Source organism: Rhinoderma darwinii, chromosome 4 (genome assembly GCF_050947455.1).
Source record: "Rhinoderma darwinii isolate aRhiDar2 chromosome 4, aRhiDar2.hap1, whole genome shotgun sequence".
Lineage (NCBI taxonomy): Eukaryota > Metazoa > Chordata > Amphibia > Anura > Rhinodermatidae > Rhinoderma > Rhinoderma darwinii.
The window spans coordinates 307,572,245-307,597,512 of record NC_134690.1 but is presented as its reverse complement, the minus strand read 5'-3'; the positions used below and the strand labels follow the sequence as shown (position 1 = coordinate 307,597,512).

At 41.7% G+C, this 25,268-nt stretch overlaps 1 protein-coding gene across 1 annotated transcript in view; it reads left to right on the top strand.

Annotated features, from left to right (window-relative positions):
- The window catches only part of SYNJ2 (synaptojanin 2), a 250,116-nt gene that overhangs the window by 200,975 nt on the left and 23,873 nt on the right, over positions 1-25,268 (top strand). The window contains exons 24-25 of the mRNA XM_075863738.1: positions 242-258; positions 21,326-21,434. Of these exons, the coding sequence (XP_075719853.1) occupies positions 242-258; positions 21,326-21,434 (126 nt within the window). The remainder of the gene's footprint in view (positions 1-241; positions 259-21,325; positions 21,435-25,268) is intronic.

Below are 25,268 nucleotides of genomic sequence, written 5' to 3'. Positions count from 1 at the left end.
CAGGAGCCTTTTCTATCTGCCAGAGTGTAGCAGGGCTGGTGAGGAGTTGGTAGAAATTTACCGACTCCAACTCTGGCTTTAAAATTATTAATAATATTGTATTATTGAAATTTTAATCATATAAATGTGATGTTCTATCAATTTAAGGCCCCTATTTATTAAAAAACTGTGATAACAAGGATGCTCTAGCGGCGATAGAAAATGGTTTATCATCTCTCTGTTGTTCTTTCCTCTCCTTTAGGCCTTAATCACACGGATGTATTTCATGTCCGTGTCCTGTCCGTTTTAAATAATTGACCGCACACTGACCAATGCAATTCAGTGGTTTTTTTTTCACGGATCGTGTGTGTCTGTTGCGAGAAACTGACTGCATGTTCTGTTTTGGTCTGTTTTTTGTGGACCACTTAGACCCATTGAAGTTAATGGGTGCGTGAAAATAACAGACCGCACACGGACAACATTGGTTTATCACGGACAATTGCTAAGGAAATAAAAAAGTTAAACCAGAATGCGGATGAAAAACATGGATGACATATGGATGTCAAACGCACTTAAAACACTGACATACAAACAGAAGTAGAACTTAGACTAAGTATCTTCATTTTGCTGCCGCAGGGCCCTTAGTTAAAATTTCTGAATGTCTTAGGATTAATATGGTCTTTGTTCCCAGTGATCGGGCTGCACTGAGGGCTGTGCTGTAGTGTCCTGTACTTATCACACAGTCTCCTGTTCTGCTGTGCAATCCTCCTCCCTGCTCCTTTATCCTCTCCCTCCTTGGTGCCCAGCCAGTCTGCTCAGCTGACTTGGCACTGCTACACAACGTTGGCGCTGGTTTCAGAATGAGCGGACTGCGCTCCTCCTCCCTCCCAGCCTGGCTGTCTGTAAAATTCTGTCTCCCTGACAACTAGGAAAGCTATAGACGCAAGGGCTAACGAGACACATACACAGGGGAAGACACACAACAATGCTGCTGTTTTTGGGTGTCCGCCCTCAAACCCCCCTTACAAGTTTTCAACAGTGTTTGTATCCACGGGATGCAAACACATTTGAAGATAGTGCTGCAGAGAGCCCGCTGCAGGGGCACCGTTGGCCCTGACTGGGCACGCCTGCAGTCATCTCAGAACTGCTAGAGAGAACAGGAAGACCGTATGAGGGTAAGTATTAATCTAGATACACTTTTTAAATGTTTATTTTATTCCCATTTAGACTTGCACCTGATTTTCAGGTTGTATTCATATATGCTGCATAAAGTTATCTGACTGCACACTGTTTTCTTAAAACACTACCAACCACACACACATTTAAAAACAGCGAGAAGACAGCCGGACAGTAAAAAAATAAAATCTGAAGTTTGGCTCACCAACTACACAGCCCTGGAGCGTAGAGCAGTCCTGTGATAGTGGCTCCCATGGACCGGACATGTCCATGCTCCAAGAAATGTATCCCTAGTGGAGTGGCCGCTGCAAGGGAAATGTATTTCTAGTTAGGACTGTGGGGGAGAGAAGACAGACCCATGGCGATCAGCCAGTTTGAATTACAAAAGAGTATCACTTCATTAGACAACCCCTTTTAACCCCTTAAGGACGCAGGCTTGTTTTGGCCTTAAGGCTCAGAGCCCATTTTTCAAATCTGACATATTTCACTTTATGTGGTAATAACGTCGGAATGCTTAAACCTATCCAAGCGATTCAGAGACTGTTTTCTCGTGAAACATTGGGCTTCATGTTCGTGGTAAAATTTGGTCGATATATTCAGTGTTTATTGGTGAAAAATTGCAAAATTTAGAGAGAATTTGGAAAAAATAGAATTTTTCAGTATTTGAATGCATCTGCTTGTAAAACAGACGGTTATACCACCCAAAATAAATACTAGTTCACATTTCCCATATGTCTACTTTAGATTAGCATCGTTTTTTGAACATTCTTTTATTTTTCTTGAACGCTACAAGGCTTAGAACATAAACAGCAATTTCTCATATTTTTAAGAAAATTTCAAAGCCTTTTTTTTAAGGTACCTCTTCAGTTCTGAAGTGGCTTTGAGGGGCCTATGTATTAGAAACCCTGATAAAACACCCCATTTTAAAAACTAGACCCCTCAGAGTATTCAAAACAGCATTTAGAAAGTTTTTTAACCCTTCAGGCATTTCACAGGAATTAAAGCAAAGTGGAGGTGAAATTTGCCAATTTCATTTTTCTTGCTGAATTTCAATTTTGTTCAATTTTTTTTCTGTAACACAGAAGTTTTTACCAGAGAAACACTACTAAATATGTATTCTGCAGTTTTTAGAAATGTCCCACATGTGGCTCTACTGCGCTCATGGACTAAAACACAAGCCCCAGAAGCAAAAAAGCACCTAGTGCATTTTGAGGCCTCTTTTTTATTAGAATATATTTTAGGCAGCATGCCAGGTTTGAAGAGGTGTTGAGGTGCCAAAACAGTAGGAATCCCCCAATAGCGACCCCATTTTGGAAACTACACCCCTCAAGGAATTCATTTATGATTGTTATTACCATTTTGACCGCACAGTTTTTTCACAGCACCTATTTGAATTGGGCTGTGAAATTAAAAAAATGTCATTTTTTTCCAATAAGATGTCATTTGTGATCAAAATTTCTTATTTTCTCAGGGAGCAAAATACCCCATTTTGTTGCCCAATTTGTCCTGAGTGCAGCAATACCCCATTTGTGGTGATAAACTGCCGTTTGGGCACGTGGGAGGGCTCAGAAGGAAAAGAGCGCCATGTGTTTGTTGGAGTCCAGATTTTGCTTTTTTGGTCTTCGGGTGCCATGTCGCATTTGCAGAGCCCCAGAGGTATCAAAGCAATGGAAACCCATCAGAAGTGACCCCATTTTGGAAACTACACCACTCAAGGAATTCATTTATGGGTAATGTGACCATTTAGACACCATAGCTTCTTCACAGAACTTATTTGAATTGGGCTGGGAATTAAAAAATATATCTTTTTTCCAATAATATGTTTTAGCTCAAAAATTCTTATTTTCACAAGAAATAAAATACTACATTTTGTTGCCCAATTTGTCCTGAGTGCGGTAATACCTCATTTGTGGTGATAAACTGCTGTTTGGGCCCATGGGAGGGCTCAGAAGGAAAGGAGCGCTATTTGTTCTTTGGAGTCCAGATTTTGCTGGATTGGTTTTTGGGTGCCATGTCGCATTTGCAGAGTCCCAGAGGTATCAAAGCAATGGAAACCCACCAGAAGTGACCCTATTTTGGAAACTACACCCCTCAAGGAATTCATTTATGGGTGTTGTGACCATTTTGACCCCATAGATTTTTCACAGAACTTATTTGAATTGGGCTGGGAATTAAAACAATTTTTTTTTTCCAATAATATGTCATTTTGGCTGAAAAATTCTTATTTTCACAAGAAATAAAATACCCCATTCTGTTGCGCAATTTGTCCAGAGTGCAGCAATGCCCCATTTGTGGTGATAAACTGCCGTTTGGGCCTATGGAAGGGCTCAGAACGAAAGGACAACCATTTGGCCTACTGGGGATTTTCTGGTGTGAAGTCATGTATGCAGAAGCCCCTGAGGTACCAGTACAGTTGAAACCCGCAAGAAGTGACCCCGTTTTAAAAACTACACCCCTTAAGGCATTCATCTAGAGGTGTAGTAAGCATTTTGACCGGAGACATACACCCCGTAAACTGTAATGTGGGTTCTCACGGGTACGGCAATACCCTTAATGTGGCTGTTATCAGCTGCCTGGGCACACAGCAGGGCTCAGAAGGGAAAGACGAGGGAGGATAAGCTGTGCGTAGTGCATCATGGTAAGTAAAACTGGGGTAGATTATAAACCAAGGGATGTATGATAAATTTAAAAACACTCTTTCATACTGAGCTCTGGTTTTTCGGGACACGTGTCACATTGATATATTGTGTCCTCCCTTATCCCCCCTCTTTGAGCAGACTTTGCACCTCTTTTGACTTTTTCCCTCCTTGCCAGTTTGGGGAACTTCTCCTGGAAAGTGTTGCCCTGGTACGATGCGTGTGGCCTCGCTTCCAGAAGTACTGGGTGCCCCCACCTTCCTGGTCCCTAAAGATTAGTTTCTTGATAACCACCTCTTGAAATTCCAGGAAAGTTCCCCTCTGGCCTGTACATCGACGTAGCACGTACACATTGTACAATGCCATCTGTATGATGATGATAATGATGTGCACGGCCAGCTTCTTATACCACACCGCATGGCGCTGTAGGGCTTCAGGACTTTACATAGTATTACATAGTTAGTACGGCTGAAAAAAGACACATGTCCATCAAGTTCAACCAAGGGAAGGAAAAAGGGAAGGAAAAATTTCTACACATAGGAGCTAATATTTTTTTGTTCTAGGAAATTATCTAACCCTTTTTTAAAGCCATCTACTGTCCCTGCTGTGACCAGCTCCTGCGGTAGACTATTCCATAGATTCACAGTTCTCACTGTAAAGAAGCCTTGTCGCCTCTGCAGCTTGAACCTTTTTTTCTCCAGACGGGGGGAGTGCCCCCTTGTTTTTTGAGGGGGTTTTACAAGGAACAGGATTTCACCATATTTTTTGTATGTGCCATTAATATATTTATATAAATTAATCATGTCCCCCCTTAGTCGTCTTTTTTCAAGGCTAAATAGGTTTAATTCTTTCAATCTTTCCTCATAACTTAAATTCTCCATGCCCCTTATTAGCTTCGTTGCTCTTCTTTGTATTTTTTCCAACTCCAGGGCATCCTTTCTATGAACTGGAGCCCAGAACTGGACTGCATATTCTAGATGAGGCCTCACTAATGCTTTGTAAAGTGGTAATATTACATCCCTGTCCCGCGAGTCCATGCCTCTTTTAATACACGACAATATCCTGCTGGCCTTTGAAGCAGCTGATTGACACTGCATGCTGTTATTGAGTTTATGATTTACAAGTACACCCAGATCCTTCTCAACAAGTGAATCCGCCAGTGTAGCTCCCCCTAGGACATATGATGCATGCAGGTTGTTGGTACCCAGATGCATAACTTTACATTTATCTACATTAAACTTCATCTGCCAAGTGGACGCCCAAACACTTAGTTTGTTTAAATCTGCCTGTAATTCATGAACATCTTCCATAGACTGAACTATATTGCATAGCTTGGTGTCATCTGCAAAAATAGAAATAGTGCTATTAATCCCATCCTCTATATCATTAATAAATAAGTTGAATAATAGGGGTCCCAGCACTGAACCCTGGGGTACACCACTTATAGCCGGTGACCATTCAGAGTAGGAATCATTGACCACAACTCTCTGGATACGGTCCTTGAGCCAATTCTCAATCCAATTACTATATTTTCTAAACCTATAGTCCTTAATTTACCCATTAGGCGTCTATGGGGGACAGTGTCAAATGCCTTTGCAAAGTCCAAAAACACTAAATCCACAGCGGCCCCTCTGTCTAGACTTCTGCTCACCTCTTCATAAAAACAGATTAGGTTAGTTTGACAACTTCTGTCCTTAGTAAAACCGTGCTGGCTGTCACTTATAATGCTATTTATTGTCACATAATCCTGTATATAGTCCATCAATAGCCCCTCAAACATTTTCCCCACGATGGATGTTAAGCTTACTGGTCTATAATTACCCGGGGAAGACATAGAGCCCTTTTTGAAAATAGGCACCACATTTGCCCTGCGCCAGTCCCTTGGCACTATACCAGTCACTAGAGATTCTCTGAATATTATGAAAAGGGGGACAGAAATAACTGAACTAAGCTCTTTAAGAACTCTAGGGTGTAACCCATCTGGTCCCGGGGCCTTGTGCACATTTATTTTATTTAATTTAGCTTGGACCATCTCTACATTCATCCAATTCAGTATATCAACTGATATATTAACAGCACTGGCACCGGCTACATCAGCTGCTCCTTCTTCAGTTGTATATACAGAGCTAAAGAACCCATTTAGTAACTCTGCCTTCTCTTGATCCCCTGTGATCAACTCCCCATTACCATTATCTAGGGGTCCTACATGTTCAGACCTGGGCTTTTTTGCATTTATATGCTTGAAGAATTTTTGGGGATTTGTTTTACTATCCTTGGCCACCTGCCTTTCATTTTGTATTTTTGCTAATTTTATTACATTTTTACAGATTTTATTAAGCTCCTTATATTTTACAAAGGCTACAGCTGTTCCCTCAGATTTGTATTTTTTAAATGCCCTTTTTTTGTCATGTATTGCCCCTTTCACAGAATGTGTAAGCCATGTGGGGTTTAATTTGAGTCATTTATACTTGTTACCTGTAGGAATAAATTTTGCACTATAATAACTCAAAGTAGATTTGAAAATCTCCCATTTATCATTTGTTCCATTATTTGACATTAGTTCTTCCCAGTCTATATCCTGAATTGCAGCCCTCATCCTGGGGAAATTGGCTTTCTTAAAATTAAATGTTTTTGCCCTCCCAGCCTGCGTTTGTTTTTTACAGTATAGGTAAAATGTAACTATATTATGATCACTGTTACCGAGGTTTTCACGAACATTGACATTCCCAACAAGATCTGCATTATTAGAAATGACCAGATCCAACAGAGCTTCACCTCTAGTCGGGTCTTCCACAAACTGGCCCATAAAATTTTCCTGCAACAGGTTGAGGAAATGTCCCAACAAGATCTGCATTATTAGAAATGACCAGATCCAACAGAGCTTCACCTCTAGTCGGGTCTTCCACAAACTGGCCCATAAAATTTTCCTGCAACAGGTTGAGGAAATGTCTCCCCTTTGCAGTTGAAGCCGAACCATGACACCAATTAATATCCCGGAAATTAAAATCTCCCATTATCACTACAGTACCCGCCTGTGCAGCCCGCTCCATCTGTTTATATAGCTGAACTTCCATCTCCTCAGTTATATTGGGGGGTCTATAGATTACACCAAAAGTAATTTTTTCAGTGTTTACCTCCCTTTCTAGTTCCACCCACAAGGTTTCAACCTCCTCACAGTATTCACCCACTATTGTCTCTTTCACACTCGCCTTCATATCATTTCTCACATACAGACATACACCACCACCTTTCCTATTTGTCCTGTCTTTCCGAAAAAGTGTAAAACCCTGTCGATTTACAGCCCAGTCATGTGAAGAGTCCAGCCATGTTTCAGCAACACCAACTATATCTATATTTTCTTCCAGTATCAAGGCCTCCAGCTCCCCCATTTTGCTTGCTAGACTTCTGGCATTTGTCAACATACACTTTAACTTGCCTGTCAGTTTTTCACTTTTATTATCAGAAATGTGATTTGACATTAATCGGGCCTTTTTATTTACACTGATGTTTTGTAACGAAAGGATCTCCTTATCTTGTTGTCTAGTCCTCTCCCCACATTCTGTTTCTCCCCCCACCAATATAGTCTGACCCCTCTCTAACCTGGCTACCCCTTTTTTTTCTACATTGACCTCCCTCCTCAGCCCTAGTTTAAATACTCCGCCACCCCAGCTAGAATTCTCTCCCCCAGCACAGCGGACCCCCTTCCATTTAGGTGCAAATCATCTGCAGAATACAGTTTGTACCCCAATGAAAAGTCAGCCCAGTGCTCTAGGAACCCAAATCCTTCTCCTCTACACCAAGACTTTAGCCATGCATTTAACTCCCTGAGCTCCCGCTGTCTTTCCTGTGATGCGCATGGCACAGGCAGTATTCCTGAGAATACAACCTTGGAGGTCCTTCCCTTCAGTTAGTAGCCTAGTTCTTTAAAATTATTCTTAAGGCTCCTCCACCTACCATTTATTCTGTCGTTGGTACCGACATGGACCACGACAGCTGGATCATCACCAGCCCCTCCCAGCAATTTGTCCACCCGTTCCACCACATGCCGAACCCTGGCACCAGGGAGACAGCAAACCATTCGGTTGAGGTGGTCTTGGCGACAAATTATTCTATCCGTCTTCCTGATTATAGAATCCCTTACGACTATCAATTGTCTTGGCTTACCTGCATTACCATCCCGCCGACTACTAGCTGGGCTGTTCTCCCGGCTGTTAGGGAGATCAGTATCCACTAGGGCTGCCATTTCTGAGACTGACACCCTCGCATCATCACCCAACTTGGCAATTTTGCCTGGAATGTCAGAAACCGGATCGGCCTTCCTTGTCTTTGACCCCTTTCTACTGCCCCTAACTACATTAACCCAGCTACTTACCTGATCCTGCTCACCCATGTCTTCACCCTCCAGTTGTAACCCACTAACTGCATGCTCTGTGAGCAGCAAGCTCCGCTCAAAATTGTCTATCCTCCTCAGTGTTGATCTGACAAGTCCAACCCTCCCATGTACCTATTGTAGTCCAGGATGCAGTCTGGTTTGGGGGTCTCTGTACTGGTACATGGGTACTGGTGTGACATCTCTCTTGTCCTTGTACGTGACACACAATATGTTGCTGCTAGATTGTGCCCCGCTCTCACCCCTTCTGAGTGTTTGCCCTGCAGAGTCTTAGGGAGGCCTCTTAGATTTCTTCTAGCAGTGCCGCATGCCGCAGTACTTCTGGAAGCGAGGCAGTTGAAGAGTGGGACGCTGGTATAGAAATTATCCAGGTAGAGGTGGTAACCCTGGTCCAGCAGTGGGTGCACCAAATCCCACACAATTTTTGCATTAACTCCCAGAAAGGGGTGGGGGGGCATTATGGGGGCTGAATACTGGTGTCCTTCCCTTCATATATCCTAAATTTGTAGGTATACCCTGATGCACTCTCGCACAGCTTATACGTGTTCACGCCATACCTTGCCCTCTTACCCGGCAGGTACTCGCGGAATTGAACCCTCCCTTTAAAATCTACCAAGGACTCATCAATAGAAATACACTTCTCTGGGGTGTATGCTTGGGAAAACCGTTCACTGAAACGGTCTAATAGGGGTCTCCGTTTATACAAACGGTCAAAACTGGGGTCATCTCGGTGTGGGCACGGCTCATTATCAGTATAATGTAAGAAGCGAAGTATTGCCTAATTTATTTATTTTTTTAGGTTCCAGTTCAGATCTGAAGTTGCTTTGAGGGGCCCATATATTAGAAACCCCTATGAAACACCCCATTTTAGAAACCAGACCCCTCGAAGTATTCACAACAGCATTTAGAAAGTTTATGAACCCTTTAGGTGTTTCACGGGAATTTAGAGCAAAGTAGAGGTGAAATTTACATTTTGTTTTTTTGTCAGAACATCCTCTTTATACCATTTTTTTTATAACACAAAAGGTTTTATCAGAGAAACGCAACTCAATACTTATTGCCCAGATTCTGTAGTTTTGAGAAATATCCGACATGTGACCCTAGTGTGGTAATGGACTGAAGCACCGGCCTCCGAAGCAAAGGAGGACCTAGTGGATTTTGAGGCTTCCTTTTTATTAGGCACCATGTCCGCTTTGAAGAGGTCTTGTGATGTCAAAACAGTGGAAAACCCCCAAAAGTGACCCCATTTTGGAAACTAGACCCCTTGAGGAATTCATTGCAGTTTTCTTGGGGTGCGTGCAACGTTTTGATCAGTTTTTATTCTATTTTTAAGTGGCAATTCTACTATTTGTTTTTTTATTCTATTTTTTTTTACAGCGTTCACCGTGCGCTATAAATGACATATTCACTTTATTCTGCGGGTCGATACGATTACGGCGATACCAGATGCTTATAGTTTTTTTTATGTCTTATGGCGTTTGCACAATAAAATACGTTTTGTAAAAAATCATTTACTTTTTGTGTTACTTTATTCTAAGAGCCAGAACTTTTTTATTTTTCCATCAATAAAGCCGTGCGATTACTTATTCTTTGCGTAACGAACTTTAGTTTCAATCAGAACCATTTTTAGGTACATGCGACTTTTTGATCTCTTATTATTCCATTTTTTGGGAGGTTTAGTGACCAAACAATTGTGATTCTGGTACGGTTTATTATATTTTTTTTTACGGCGTTCACCATGTGGGATAAATAACAAAATTATTTTGTAGTTCAGGCCGTTACGGACGCGGCGATACCAATTATGTATAGTTTATTTTGACTTTTATTACTTTTAAAACTTTATTTTTACACATCTTTTTTTAAACTTTTTTTTTTACTTTATTACTTTGTCCCACTAGGGGACTTGAGGGCAGGAGGCCTTGATCGCAATTCTAATACACTGCACTACATGCGTAGTGCAGTGTTAGAACTGTCAGCTACAGGGTACTTCTTCAGGACCCACTAGGCTATCGTCAATGGCATAGCCGGACGCCATTGTTTGGTGTCTGGTTGCTATAGTCACCATCGCCGGCCGCTATCGTGTTGTTCCTTGGGTCAATAAGGAAACAGCAGGTTTTATGTATTCCCCTATGATTGACTATGCTGAATTCGCTTCCATAGGTGGAATGGTCGTAATTTGCAACTTTTGCTCTCAAATGGAGAAAAGAACCAAATGAAATCTGTTGTTCAAGTGGTAAAGTTCACATTGAAAAATTTCAAGAACCTCCAGAGCTTATAAAACAGCTTTTAAATGGGGACCATCCACAATCAAAACACTAATTAGACAGTATCCGTTTATAGAACAGAGTATTCCAAATGACATCTTTTGGGGCAAAACTAATTACAGAGGGACCATTCCTGACAACCTTCAAGGTGCAAGGCCAAGTTTACCATCTCATCGGATTTTTGCCTTATATCTCCACTTCAAAACATGCTGCATCAGGTGAATCCGTATGTGCATAATTTCAAAGCTGCATTACAGTCTATTCCGCAGGGGCAAAGCAATGATTACAAAATGATCATCAGCGCAAATAGACCGTGCCAGGTATAACGTCCCAGTCAGATAAAGTTGCAGTGGTTTTAGTTGAGCACTCACGACGATCGCCTGCAATGCATTTTCGAAACACATAGAGCTTACAACGCCCTGCAATAATCTTTAATTTGCCCCGGCGAAGATGGGTAAAATTTTGATAAAAATATATCAGCCCAGCAATTTTATTCATACCTGCTGCAGATAAGGCGTAATCATTTTATCTATTTGCAACGATTTCAAAGATTGTTCAGCTAATTTATTGTGGACATGTTTGTGAAAATAGAGACAGAGTTTAGTGTACATACGCACTAACCAGACAAGTTTACGTGCTGAAGATTCCGTGCATCTGCGAGACGCCATGCAACAAGATAATAACGTAGAAAACTTAGGGCGATTAGTTATCCTGCCATCCAGTTTTACCGGTGGTCTGCGTTACATGCATGAACGTACACAAGATGCTTTCTGTACGTCCGAAAATACGGCCGGCCAGACCTTTTTCATAACGTTCACAACTAATCCAAAGTGGTATGAAATTTCCCAAGAACTTCTCGCAGGACAGGCGTCTTATGATAGGCATGATATTATAGCCAGAATTTTCCACTTAAAATGAAAATTGATGATCGACCTAATCGCAAAACAAAAAGTTTTCGGTTCAGCCCTTTGTTTCATGTACAGCGTTGAGTGGCAAAAGCGTGGCTTGCCACACGCCTACATTATCCTGTGCAAGAAAAAAATTGTCACGATGCTGTTGACACGGTCATAATTGCTGAATTTCCTGACAGGAACAAGGATCCGATATTGCACGAGATTGTAAAGACGCACATGGTTCATAGTCCATGCGGCGCTTTAAATAGAAACTCTCCTTGTATGCAGGAGGGTCATTGCTCTAAAAGATACCCTTGAGCACTTTTAGAACAAACTATGTCGGAGGAAAACGGGTATCCGTTGTATAGTCGAAGATCACCCCTGCTAGGCGGTTTCACAGCTACAGTAAGGTTACATGGTCAAGAAATTGTTTTGGGCAATTCATGGGTTGTACCCTATTCACCGGTGTTATCAAGAACATTTCAAGCTCACATCAACGTCGAAAAATTTAACCGCGTCAAATATATATGTAAATACGTCAAAAAGGGTAGTGACCAGGCCACGTTTGCATTGAGAAATAATAATGAATACGACAAAGTCACGAGGTTCCATTCTGGCCGATTATATATAAGCTTTTCTGAGGCGGTGTGGCACATTTTGAGCTTCCACATTCACGAGAGACATCCGCCAGTGATGCATCTTGTTGTTCAGCTTGAAGGCGGGCAACGGGTGTACTTCAACCCTAAAAATGTGGCAGAGTGTTTAGAAAACCCGAGACAAACCACATTGCTGGCATACTTTCAACTTTGTGAAACAGATGATTTCGCAAAAACACTGTTCTATAACAAAGTTCCGTCATATTATACTTATAATAAGCATCAAGGTGTTTTCAACAGTAGGAGACGTGGAACAGCTGTGAATGGCGAGCCCGGCATTTTAAAAGATCTCCTCATTGGAAGAGTCTATACAGTGCATCCAAACCACTCCGAATGCGATTACTTACGCTTACGTCTACATACAGTGCGAGGACCTATTTCTTTTGCCAAATTGTGAGAGGTTGACGATATTGAATATCCTACTTACCAGGCTCCTTGCTGAGTGCGTCACTTGCTAGATGGTGATCAGCATTGGGATGGCGCTTTGGCCGAAGCATGCGTCAGCGATAGTCTACATCGCTTGCATCATTTGTTTGCCATTTTGCTGTTTTGTTTTTTGTGGCCTTTCGGATGCTGCACAGTTGTGGCAAAAGTATCAGGAAAAATTAGTTGAAGACTTTTTCAGAAATGCACAACTAAACAATAACGGTGAACTGAACGACAGGTTGCGTGAAAGTAATATGAATTGATGTTTGCTGGCTATACAAGACATCGTTACATCTATAGGGGGTAATCCTGTCTCTCAATATGGTATGCCCGCGCCAGCTTAAGACGGGGAACATGTGAACAGTGAATATGCGGCGGAAATAAACTATATTCCAACGGAACTGGCTGAAACATTGCAAAACGGTGTCTCGAGTCTGACGCAAATAGCGTATGACATTCGATCGATCGCGTGTGTCATAGCATAGATGGCACTTTGGGAGAAATCCTGTTTTTAGATGCACCCGGTGGGACGGGAAAAACATTTCTCACCAAAGTCATCTTGGCCCAAACACGCAATAAAAGCAAAATTGCTTTTGATGTTGCTTCATCGGGCATAGCTGCCACATTGTTGCCCGGAGGCAAAACTGCCCATACAATATTGAAGGTCCCGATTTGACTTGAATCTTATGGAAAGCCCAGTGTGTAATGTTTCTAGAAACAGCGACAAAGCAAGGGTTCTACACGATTGCTGCTTAGTAATGTGGGACGAGTGCACTATGGCAAACCGTAAAGCAGTAGAAGCGGTAGATAGAACCTTGCGAGATATCAGAGAAAATGACCGGCCCATGGGTGGCATGACTATGTTTTTCGGTGGCGATTTTAGGCAGACTTTGCCAGTTATACCATGAGAAACGAGGGCAGATGAAATTAGAGCCTGCCTATAGAGCTCAAGTCTGTGGCGCAACGTTATACCGATGCATTTAACAATAAATATGAGGGTGTGAACAGGAGGCAACCCAAATGCACAAGAGTTTTCAGATTTATTAGAAAAAATTGGTGACGGCACGTATCTGCAAGAAGAAGGGAAAGTTATTTTGCCTGATAATTTATGTTGTACTGTTCCATCACTGCAAGACCTCATTTCTTCTGTGTATGGTGACCCAATGCAAGTAACAAATCATGAAAACTCTTGGCTATGTGAAAGAGCTATTTTGACCCCTCGCAACGACCAGGCTGCAGCAATAAACGCTTAAATATTGACGTGTGCATCGGGAAAGTGCAGAATATATCTCTATCAACAGAGTCATTGAACAAGAAGACGCTACCGACTATCCGGTGGAATTATTAAATTCCCTAAGCACGCCTGGTCTTCCGTCACACAAAATTAATTTAAAAGTCGGCGTCCCCATAATTCTTTTATTAAATTAAGCCCAACAAAACTATGTAACGGCACCCGACCAAAAATCACAAATCTACCACAAAATTTGATAGAAGCTGAGATTCAAACAGGATGCGGCGCAGGCGATAGCGTTTTCATACCCCGAATCCCCCTCATTCCAAATAATTTTCCCTTCTGTTTGAAACGTGTACAGTTTCCAGTCAGCTTATGTTACGCTATGACAATCAACAAAGCGCAGGGCCAAAAGTTGCGCCTAGCAGCGGTGGACCTCCTTGTCAGCTGCTTTGCGCATGGTCAACTCTATGTGGCTCAGTCCCGTGTTAGCAACTCCAACAATCTTTATGCCCACATCGCTGGTGGTTCTACTGCTAACATTGTTTACAAGGAAGCGTTGTCGTAGTGAACCTGGCTACTGAAAGAAGACTATTTTTAATTGAAGTTTTGTTTATTGTCTTTGTTTTTGTTTTTTTACTTTGTTTTGAGTATGGTCCAAGGCTGGGAGTATACTTCTAAAAAACGGCATTGGTACGTTTTTCAGTGGTCTGCGCGTACGTAGTCGCGGTCACAACTAGTTTGTAATGTTTATTAGAAAAGTGCTTATAATCAACATAACATACATACATAACATACATACATACATACATACATACATACATACACACATACACACATACATACATACACACACACACACACATACCTTACAATTAAAGAAAAAAAATTTTTGCCAAATGTTTCTATAGCCTCTAAGGTGGGAAAATTCAGTTTTGGGCAGAATATGTCTATACTTCCGCACTCTGGACTCCAAGTAAACAGAATTTAGTATGTACTTTATTTCCTCTCCATCAATGACTCTATTATTTTCTGTCCATCACTACCAGGTTAACTGCATTTGCCCTCTGGTAGAAATGTTTAAGATCTAACTTGGACACTTAACCCCTTCCCGACATTTGCCGTATGGGTACGCCATGGAAAGCATTGACTTCCCGCATTTTGCCGTACCCATACGCCGAATGTTTGGGACCGGCTCAGAAGCTAAGCCGGTGCCATCATCACCAGATCTCAGCTGTATCTGACAGCTGACATCTGTCTGTAACGGCGGGGACCGAAATTAGCTTCGATCCCCGCCATTAACCCCTTAAGTGCAGCGCTCAAACGCGATCGCTGCATTTAAGGCTTTATTCAGACGAACGTGAAAAAGGTCCGTGCAACGCGCGGGATTTGCACGCGCGTTGCACGGACCTATATGTGTCTATGGGGCCGTGCAGACATGTCCGTGATTTTTGCTCAGCGTGAGTTCGCTGAAAAAAAGTCACGACATGTCCGTTCTTTGGGCGTTTTGCACGCATCACGCACCCATTGAAGTCAATGGGTGCGTGAAAACCACGCATGTCGCACGGAAGCACTTTCGTGCGAACAGCGTGATTCGCGCAACAGCTGTCAAAAGGATGAATGAAAACAGAAAAGCACCACGTGCTTTTCTGTTTACAAACATCCAAACGGAGTGTCTTTGAGAAGAGCGAACCCGGACAACCGAACCGAACTTCACCGGGTTCGGCCGAACTCGTTTTGGCCGAACCCGGCAAAAAAATATCCGGTACGTGACGTCAGGAGATAGTCACTGTCCAGGGTGCTGAAAGAGTTAAACTGTTTCAGCACCATGGACAGTGACTTCCGATCACAATATACATGAACCTGTAAAAAAAAAAAAGAAGTTCTGACTTACCGAGAACTCCCGGCTTCTTCCTCCAGTCTGACCTCCCGGGATGACAATTCAGTCCAAGTGACAGCTCCAGCCAATCACAGGCCAAGCACAGGCTGCAGCGGTCACATGGACTGCGGCGTCATCCAGGGAGGTGGGGCCAGAAGTCAAGAGAGGCGCGTCACCAAGGACGCGTCACCAAGGCAACGGCCGGGAAGATCTCGGTAAGTACGAACCTCTTTTTTTTTTTTTTAACCGGTTGCTAGATATGGTGAGCGGAATTCACTGTCGAGGGTGCTGAAAGAGTTACTGCCGATCAGTTAACTCTTTCAGCACCCTGGACAGTGACTGACGTCGGCTAGAATCATCTCTATGATGGCGGCTGCGCTAGCTCCGATCCCTGCCATTAACCCCTTCGATGCAGCAATCGAAAGCGATTGCTGCATCGTAGCGGTTACTAGCAGATTGCCAGCCCTGACAGGCAATCGGGACTGGCGACTGCTGCTATGGCAACAGGAGACACAATGGTCTCCTGCTCTGCCATTACGGAAGCCGATTAGGCTCCGCCGGGAGGCGAAGCCTAATCGGCTTGCTGTCAGTGAATAACTGACAGATCTAATACATTGCACTATGTAGGTAGTGCAATGTATTAGAAAAAAATTAATCTGACAGCTGGACCTTCAAGTCCCCTAGTGGGACTTGAGAAAAAGTGTAAAAAAAAAGTGAAAAAAATAAAAGTTTGAAAACAATAAAAGTTTCAAGTAATAAAATAAAAAACAATCCCCCTTTTACACTTATCAAGCATATGTATTTGGTATCGCCGTGACCGTAACGACCTGAGGTATCAAAATATTATATTATTTATTGCACGCGGTGAACAGCGTAAAAAAAAAACTGTAAAAAACGATATCAGAGTTTCTGTTTTTTGGTCACTTTGCTCTATAAATATAGGAATAAAAAGTGATCAAAAAGTCACACGTATTCCAAAAATGGTACCTATAAAAACTATAGCTTGTCTCGCAAAAAACAAGCCCTCATACAACTCCGTCGACAAAAAAAATAAAAAGTTATGGTTCTCACAACATGGCGACAGAAAAAATACATTATTTTTACAAAAGTAGTTTTATTGTGCAAAAAGTTGTAAAACATAAAAAAGTGCTATAAAATAGGTATCGCCGGAATCGTACGGACCCGCAGAATAAAGTTAACATGTAGTTTATAACGCATGGTGAACTCTGTATAAAAAAACCATAAATAAAACTATGCCAGAATTGCGTTTTTTTTGTTTACTTGACCTCCCAAAAAATAGGATTAAATGTAATCATAAAGTCGCATGTACCCCAAAAAGGTACCAATAATAACTACAGCTCGTCCCGCAAAAAACAGCCCTCATACCACTACGTCTATGAAAAAATAAAATTAGTTATGGCTCCAATAAGTCAGGAAATAAAAAATATGCAGTTGTGCCCGAGGGGAACATTTCTTCTGTTTGAAGAGGCGATTTATCAAGGACCTAAAATTAGGGAACCAGGAAAGGGAGGGCCCAAACATATCCGCTGAAAGCGACGGTGCCCGTATTATACCAGGACAACACTTCCCAGCAAAATTCCCCAAACTGCAAAGGCGCGGAGTGTGGATCAAAAGGGGGATAATAAAGGACGCCATATATCAGTGCGACACCGGCGTGCAGAAAGGATTGAGCACAGCGTAACACACATCTATGGATCATTTTATTGTTTTCTTTTACCCCATTATTATACCACCTGACTATGCCCCTTATATACTCCGCCCTGCTTACATGTACCGCCACATTATAAACGGAAACACCAGCAGTACAAATCTACTGCCAAATTTTAAATACAGAGACTCAACCGGTTAGATAACGGGTTAGGTGCCACTACAAGGTATTTAATGCACCTCCACTATGTATGATAGGCAAGCTTCACATATACTTGAGCAAACTTTATTAGAACCAAAAAAGCCAAAATGCCACAAAAGTAATGAAAAAATACAAAATAGTTTATTAGGACATACAACACAAAAATTACAAATGTTAAAATATAAGGAGATCTAAAAGGAACAGTGTGGGATATAATCCCAGTAAATTGGGGTGTCCTACAATGATGATCTACCATGGCATGGTTGTACATGACAAATAAACATGTTTGTGTCACAAGAATCTCATGATGTAAAGTACATATATGAAACAGTCAGTCAAAATTAAATACAGGCACATTTAGTACATCATATATGAATATAAGAGAAGTGCCCAGGGTATTAGGGTTAAAAAACCCTGTACTGCCCAGATGAAAATGAGTGTAAGAGAGACAGTCATAGAAAAATACAGCCAGCCCAAGGGAAAGAAATTGAGTAGGAGTTAAAGATACACGTAGATCCACAGGGGATCCACTAGATTTACAACTAGTTTACATGGTAGGCTTACCCATTAGGATAGGCGTATGTGTTCCCACACTGCGGCCTGCAGTGATAGCGCCCCGACGCGCGTTTCGCCAAACTGGCTTCCTCAGGGGATAATGCGTAATCATGTCGCAATGTATGAGCGTATATATAGTGTTCAAATAAGTGGTGAATCAATGGGTTCCGGTGTGTGTTGCTGCTAGTTGCCGGTCCACGGCGCATGCGCGGGAGTTCGGCTTGAGCCGCGAGATCCCGACCGTCTGTCGTCACGCCCGAGCGCGCCCCCAGGGACGCGTATCCCTGGAGACGAGGCAGGCGCAGCACGAGCGTGAAGACGACAGAAAGCCGGGCGAAGCTCCCAGACCCATCCACGCATGCGCAACCCCGGAAAAAGACATTGTATGTATAAGTGTGATATTCCCAACGATGATCCCATTCAAAAAGGGTGCTGGCTACAGAAAAGAAATAACGGGGGGGGGGGGAATCTACTGTCAAGCAAAATCCGCTCTCCAAAAGCTAAATGGCGTTTTCTCCCATCTGAACCCTACAGCGTCCCCAAACAGCAGTTTCCTTCCACATATATGGCACTGTCATACCCGGGAGAATCCTTTTAGCAATTTTTGGGGTGTGTGTCTCCAGTGGCATAAGCTGGGCACGAAATATTTGCCACTGAAATGGCATATCTAGGGAAAAATAGACATTTTTAATTTGCACCATCCGCAGTGCATTCATTTATGGAAAAGACCTGTGGGGTGAAATGCTCACTACACTCCTTAACAAATGCCTTGAGGGGTGTAGTTTCCAAATGGGGTCACTTCTCAGGGGTTTCTTTTTATTATTTCACATCTGAGCCTCTGCAGTTGTGAACCAATACTTTGTAAATCGCCAAATTAGACCTCAATTTGACATGGTACGCTTTCACTCCTGAGCCTGGTCGAATGTCCAGGCAAAAAATTAGCGCCCCATGTAGGGTGTTTCTAAAACCAGGAAACCCAGCATAATAATTAGAGAGCTGTCTTGTTATGGTGGCACAAGCTGGGCACCACATATTGGCATATCTGTGGAAAAAAATCCCATTTTCACTCTGCAACATCGAGTTCACACAAATTTCTACAAAACACCTGCAGGGTTAAAATGCTTACTACACCACTAGGTAAATGCATTGAGGGGTGTAGTTTCCAAAATTGGGTCACTTCAAATGGCGGTCCTTCCCTTCTGAGCTCTGCCGTGTGCCCAAACAGCAGTTTATGACCACATATGGGGTATTGCCGTACTTGGGAGAAATTGCTTTACAAATATTGGGTTATTTTTTTTCCTCTATTTGTTGCGAAAATGAAAAAATTAGCGCTAAAGCTATGTCTTATTGAAGAAAAAGGATTGTTTTTATTTTGTTTTTATTTTCACTGCCCAATTCTAATAAATTCTATGAAACATCTGTGGGGTCAAAATGCTCACTACACCCCTAGATTAATTCCTCAAGAGGTGTAGTTTCCTAAATGGTGTCACTTTTTGGGCGTTTTCATTGTTTTTTCCCCTCAGGGGCTTTGCAAATGTGACATGGCCTCCGCAAACCATTCCTGCTCAATGTGATCTCCAAAAGCCAAATAGCGCTCTTTCCCTTCTAAGCCACGCCGTGTCTCCAAACAGCCGTTTATTACCACATGTGGGGCATTGTTTTACTCGGGAGAAATTGCTTTACAAATTTTGTGGTGCTTTTTCTCCTTCAGTCCTTGTGGAAATGAGAAAAAATTAGCTAAACCTACATTTTCTTTGAAAAAATTTAGATTGTCATTTTCAGGGCCTACTTCCAATAATTTATGCAAAACACCTGTTGAGTCAAAACGCTCACTATACCCCTAGATAATTTCCTCAATGGGTGTAGTTTCCAAAATGGGGTCACTTGTGTGGGGTTTCCACTGTTTTGTCCCCTCAGGGGCTTTGTAAATGTGAATTGGCCTCTGCAAACAATTCCTGCTAAACTTGAGCTCCAAAAGCCAAATAGCGCTCTTTCCCTTCTCAGCCACGCCATGTCTCCAAACAGCTGTTTATTACCACATGTGGGGTATTGTTTTACTCGGGAGAAATTGCTTTACAAATTTTACGGTGCTTTTTCTCCTTCAGTTTTTGGTGGAAATGAGAAAAAATTTGCTAAACCTACATATTGTTTTACTCGGGAGAAATTGCTTTACAAATTTTACAGTGCTTTTTCTCCTTTTGTCCTTGTGGAAATGAGAAAAAAAAACACTAAACCTACATTTTCTTTGAAAAAATTTCGATTTTAATTTTCACGGCCTACTTCCAATAATTTCTGTAAAAAACCTGTGCGGTCAAAATGCTCACTGTACCCCTAGATAATTTCCTTGAGGTGTGTAGATTCCCGGATGGGGTCACTTTTGGGGGATTTTGACTGTTTTGGTACCGCAAGAGCCCTTCGAACCTGACATGGTGCCTAAAATTTATTCTAACAAAAATAAGGCCCCAAAATCCTCTAGATGCTCCTTTTGCTTCTGTAGCCTGTGTTTCAGTCCAGTAGCACGCTACGGCCACATGTGGGATATTTCCTAAAACTGCAGAAACTGGGCAACAAATATTGAGTTGCATTTCTCTGGTAAAACCTTCTGTGTTATAAAAAAAAATTGTATTAAAAATTAATTTCTGCAAAAAAATATGAAATTTTTACATTTCACCTCTACTTTGCTTTAATTCCTGTGAAATGTGTAAAGTGTTAAGACATTTTCTAAATGCTGTTTTGAATACATTGAGGGGTGAAGTTTTTAAAATGGGGTGACTTTTTGGGGGTTTCTAATATATAAGGCCCTCAAAGCCACTTCACAACTGAACTGGCCCCTGTAAAAATGGCCTTTTGAAATTTTCTTGAAAATGTGAGAAATTGCTGCTAAAGTTCTAAGCCTTGTGATGTCATAGAAAAATAAAAGGATGTTCAAAAAACAATGCAAATCTAAAGTAGACATATGGGGGATGTTAATTAGCAACAATTTTGTGTGGTATAACTGCCTGTCTTACAAGCAGATACATTTAAATTGAGAAAAATGCTAATTTTTCGCAAAATTTGGGTGTTTTTCACAATTAAATACTGAACATATCGAGCAAATTTTGCCAGTAACTTAAAGTCCAATGTGTCACGAGAAAACAATCTCAGAATCGCTTGGATAGGTGAAAGCATTCCGGAGTTATTACCACATAAAGTGACACATGTCAGATTTGAAAAATGAGGCTCGGTCAGGAAGGTCAAAAGTGGCTAAAGAGGGAAGGGGTTAATAACTAAAAAAAAGAAAATCTGAACTACTGTTTCATATTAATAAAAAACCTTAAGTTATATTGGTCCATAAATTGTAGAAACTAAACGTTTTTAATTTTCTTCATAGCCAAAGGACAAATCTGGGATTAGCAAACCTTACAATGTGAAACAGATTAAAACTACAACAGCACAAGAAGCTGAGGAAACCATTAAATGGCTCATGGAGTCCAAAAAAGGTGAAAAATGTATTTAATTACTAGAATGTGATGTAAAAAATACACGAACGTTGTATCTAATGTACCCAAAATATGTTTGAACGCCAGTCTTTACATGTTTCGGCTTTAAAAACTACTTGTTCCAATAAATTTTAAGCACACAAGTTTGAGGCCATATATCATTATTTTTTAGTAGGCAGCATTCAGAATGAACTCTGCACATTATATTGTGGACCGCAAAAATTGACCCATTCACTTTCATTGAAGGCGGACACCTTTCCGTAGCGCTACGGGTGGGTGTCCGTGCCGTAGAAATGTTCCGAAAATTATGGAACATGTACGTTCTTTTGCATTTTGCGGGCCGTGCTCCCATACTTTGTATGGGAGCACGGCCCGAAAATGCGGGTGGCAGTCGGCGGCCGGCCGTGCCCGCAATCACGGGCCGTGATTGCGGGCACGGTCGTGTGCATAGGGCCTTAGAGTTTTCTGTTCCTTTCAGCAGCTTTCCCTGTTATCTGGTCCAAATGCAGGAGGGTACAATAATTAGGAAGCCAAGATCTCTTCGTGTTCTGTGCAGAGTTCAGGCAGGAGATGGGCAATACAAGAAGTCAGTGTGGTGCAGCTTCAGCCAATAGCTGCAGACAACTGAGTGATGTCAGAGTGGGGGCTGTAATCTGGCAAATTCTCCTGTACTGACCAGTAGCATGCAACCATTTTGTTATTGCTTGTGATGTTAAGAACCTGTAGTATGTAGAGCACCTTGGAAAGTTACATTTGAGGGACTGGAGCGAAATAATGCATGTCGTGTCTTGGTATATGACATGACCCTAGTAGGTACGCTTAACTAATTATGACAATTTGACCGGAGTTACACTTTTTTTTTTTTTAACTCGTTTTATTGAACTTAAAGCTTGCAGTAGAATAACACATTAGTACAGTATATCATACATTGTTATATAAAGAATAAACTTACATTCTATTCAAAGTATATACAATACAAGACATGGTTCAAACAATTGAACCAAGGAATATCTCAGCAAATTAGCTAATTGACATAAATACGTAGGAAAATAGTTGATGTCCGTTTCCCATGAGATCTAGCCCACTATATCTTCCTCTTTCAGCCTTGCCAAGAATGAACGCACGTTATTTTCCGAATCTAAGGTCAGGGAGGAAGAGATACAGCCATCCCAGATCCTTCCAAAAATTTTTAGGGCATTTTCTATTACGGTAAACTACTCTTTCAAATGGAGTGATTTTATTAACCAGGGATTTCCATTGTGTGATCGAGGGGGATCTATCCGCTATCCATCGCAGGGAAATAACTTTTCTAGCCATAAATAAAGTTTCTCTAAGGAAGATTCGTGTGTGGTATGGCCAGCAGTCGTCCTGCAGCAAACCCAACAAACACACCTCCGGCGTTTTTGGTACAGGCACTAAGTTGATACTGTTCAAAACATCAATCACTTCTTCCCAAAAGTAACTAATGCACGTGCAATCCCATATAAGATGTATGAGATTTGCCCCAGGAGAATGACATCTGTGACTTTCTGAGTGTGGCAAACTACCCATGCGATGTAGTCGAGTTGGAGTTGGATAACTTTGGTGGGTTATGTACAATTGGGATAGTCTATTATTCACTGAGGGAGAAACAAATAAATGTGACGCCAGTGCCTCTGATGATGGTTTTCCATGCAGCTTATACAGAGAGCGTATAAGATTCGTTTTTTGCGTTCAGAAGGTGTGTGTAGATTGCCCAGATAATGCCCTTGGGTCCCTGTGTCTTTAGAACTCATGAAATTGCGTTGACGTGTGTCCTAATTGCAAGTGTCGAAAAAAAACTGGGTACGGTTTAAATTATAGCAGTCCGTCATCTGGGTGAATGATAAAAACACATTACCCCGATATACGTCGCATAGGCAGAAAACTCCATTAGATTTCCAAAATTCAGACCCTTGCAGAGTTTGTAAGTGAGGAAACATTGGATTGTCCCACATCGGAGTCTCCACCTCCAAATCCCTAAACTCACACAGCAGCTTGGCTGCCTTCCACACCTGATGTGCAAGTCTGTACAGCAATAATAATTTCCCCCTAAACCATGCTGGACTTTCCAGAACAGGCCACAGGACAGACTGTTCCAGCACATGCCCTAAAGTATATTCTGGTTATACGAGCTGTGGCAAAAAAACAAAACGTCTTTCTTAGGGCGCTTCCGTGTGGCAGAATTTCCTTTCACTCCAGACCCGTTTTTTGGTAAACAATATATTTTTATTTTCACATCACATAAGTGACAGCTTGTAAAAACATAAATAGGTGGGAAGATAAAATAGGGGAGTATATTCTGAAAAGGGCTCTTGAATCAAGGCAAGCCAGTTCTTTAAGTAGCGGAGTTGGTCACTCAGGAAATAAATATAAAAATCCGGTTGTGCCAAGCCGCCCTCAAATTTGGAGCGCTGAATTATGGCGAGGGAAAGTTTCCTACGAGAGTTCCCACAGACAAAATTGGATACCAGGGAGTGCAATCTATCAGAGAATGATCTCCTCGGAACAGGACCATTAGCGTGTTCCAATAAATATAGACCTTTTCGTTAAAATGATCATCTTTACCAGATTTACCCTTCCGGCTACCGATAGGGGCAAGGTCTTCCACGCTCTAAATTTCTGAATAAAGAGGTTCTCCAGAGGGTATATATTCTTAGCATGTGAATCTATGGGATACTTCGTTATGTATATGGCCAAGTATTTAAAGCACATAACAACTGGGAGATTATAATAAATATCCAGCCAATCCACCTCCCAAAAAGGCATCAGAGCTGACTTGGTCCAATTGATCAAGAGACCAGAAAAAAGTCCATATTGGTTTACAATTTCAATAGCCCTAGGAAGTGTAGTGTGGACGGTGGACATGGAAAGAACTAGATCATCCGCATACATACGTATTCTACTCTCTCTATGTCCGACTATCACTCCCTGGAATATAGTGTCTTGGTGGATTTTAATAGCAAGAGGTTCTATAGCTAAAGTGAATAGGAGAGGGGATAACAGACATCCCTGTCTAGTTCCCCTACCTAGATCAAAAAAGGCCGTACCAAGTCCATTCACCAATATGTTCGCTTTAGGGTTCTTGTATAAGATGGAAACCCACTTTGAAAAACCGAGGCCAAAGCCAAATCGATTCAACACTGCTTGTAGGTATCTCCATTCAACGGAGTCAAAGGCCTTGGCCGCATCCAGAGACACCAATGCCCATTGTTGTTTCAAGTCCCTGCCCACCTGTGATACTGCCTGGACCATGTTCTCAGAAGTGGATTTCCCGGGAATAAAACCTGATTGATCGTTATGGATCAACGAAGTGATAATAGAATTGAGTCTATTTGTCAGAATTTGTCAGAATTTTATAGTCTAAATTGAGTAAAGAAATTGGTCTATATGACCCACATTCCAATGGGTTTTTGTCAGGTTTCAACAAAATTATAATAGTGGCTTTGTATAAAGATATATATTTTTTTTAATATAAATTCTTATATTTTCCAATAACCAAGAGACGATGCAAACATAAGAATAACGCCCATCTGAAACAATAATGGACACAGTCGCCCTATGCACCCTGAACCCGCAGCCATGCACAAAGGACCATGAGTAGGCATAACAGATCGAGATAGTAAAGCAAAAAGACAAGACAGAGAAAGGAAAAGAAGGGAAGAAAACACACAATGCCCCCTGTGCCTCAGGAATATATTCAAGAAGTTATAATGTTCCTGAACTCGACAGAAGATTGGAATCTGACCCAATGATAATAAATTTAGCATGGGTCCCTCTCGAGGATGCCGTGAGATCCTCCATTCTCATGATCTC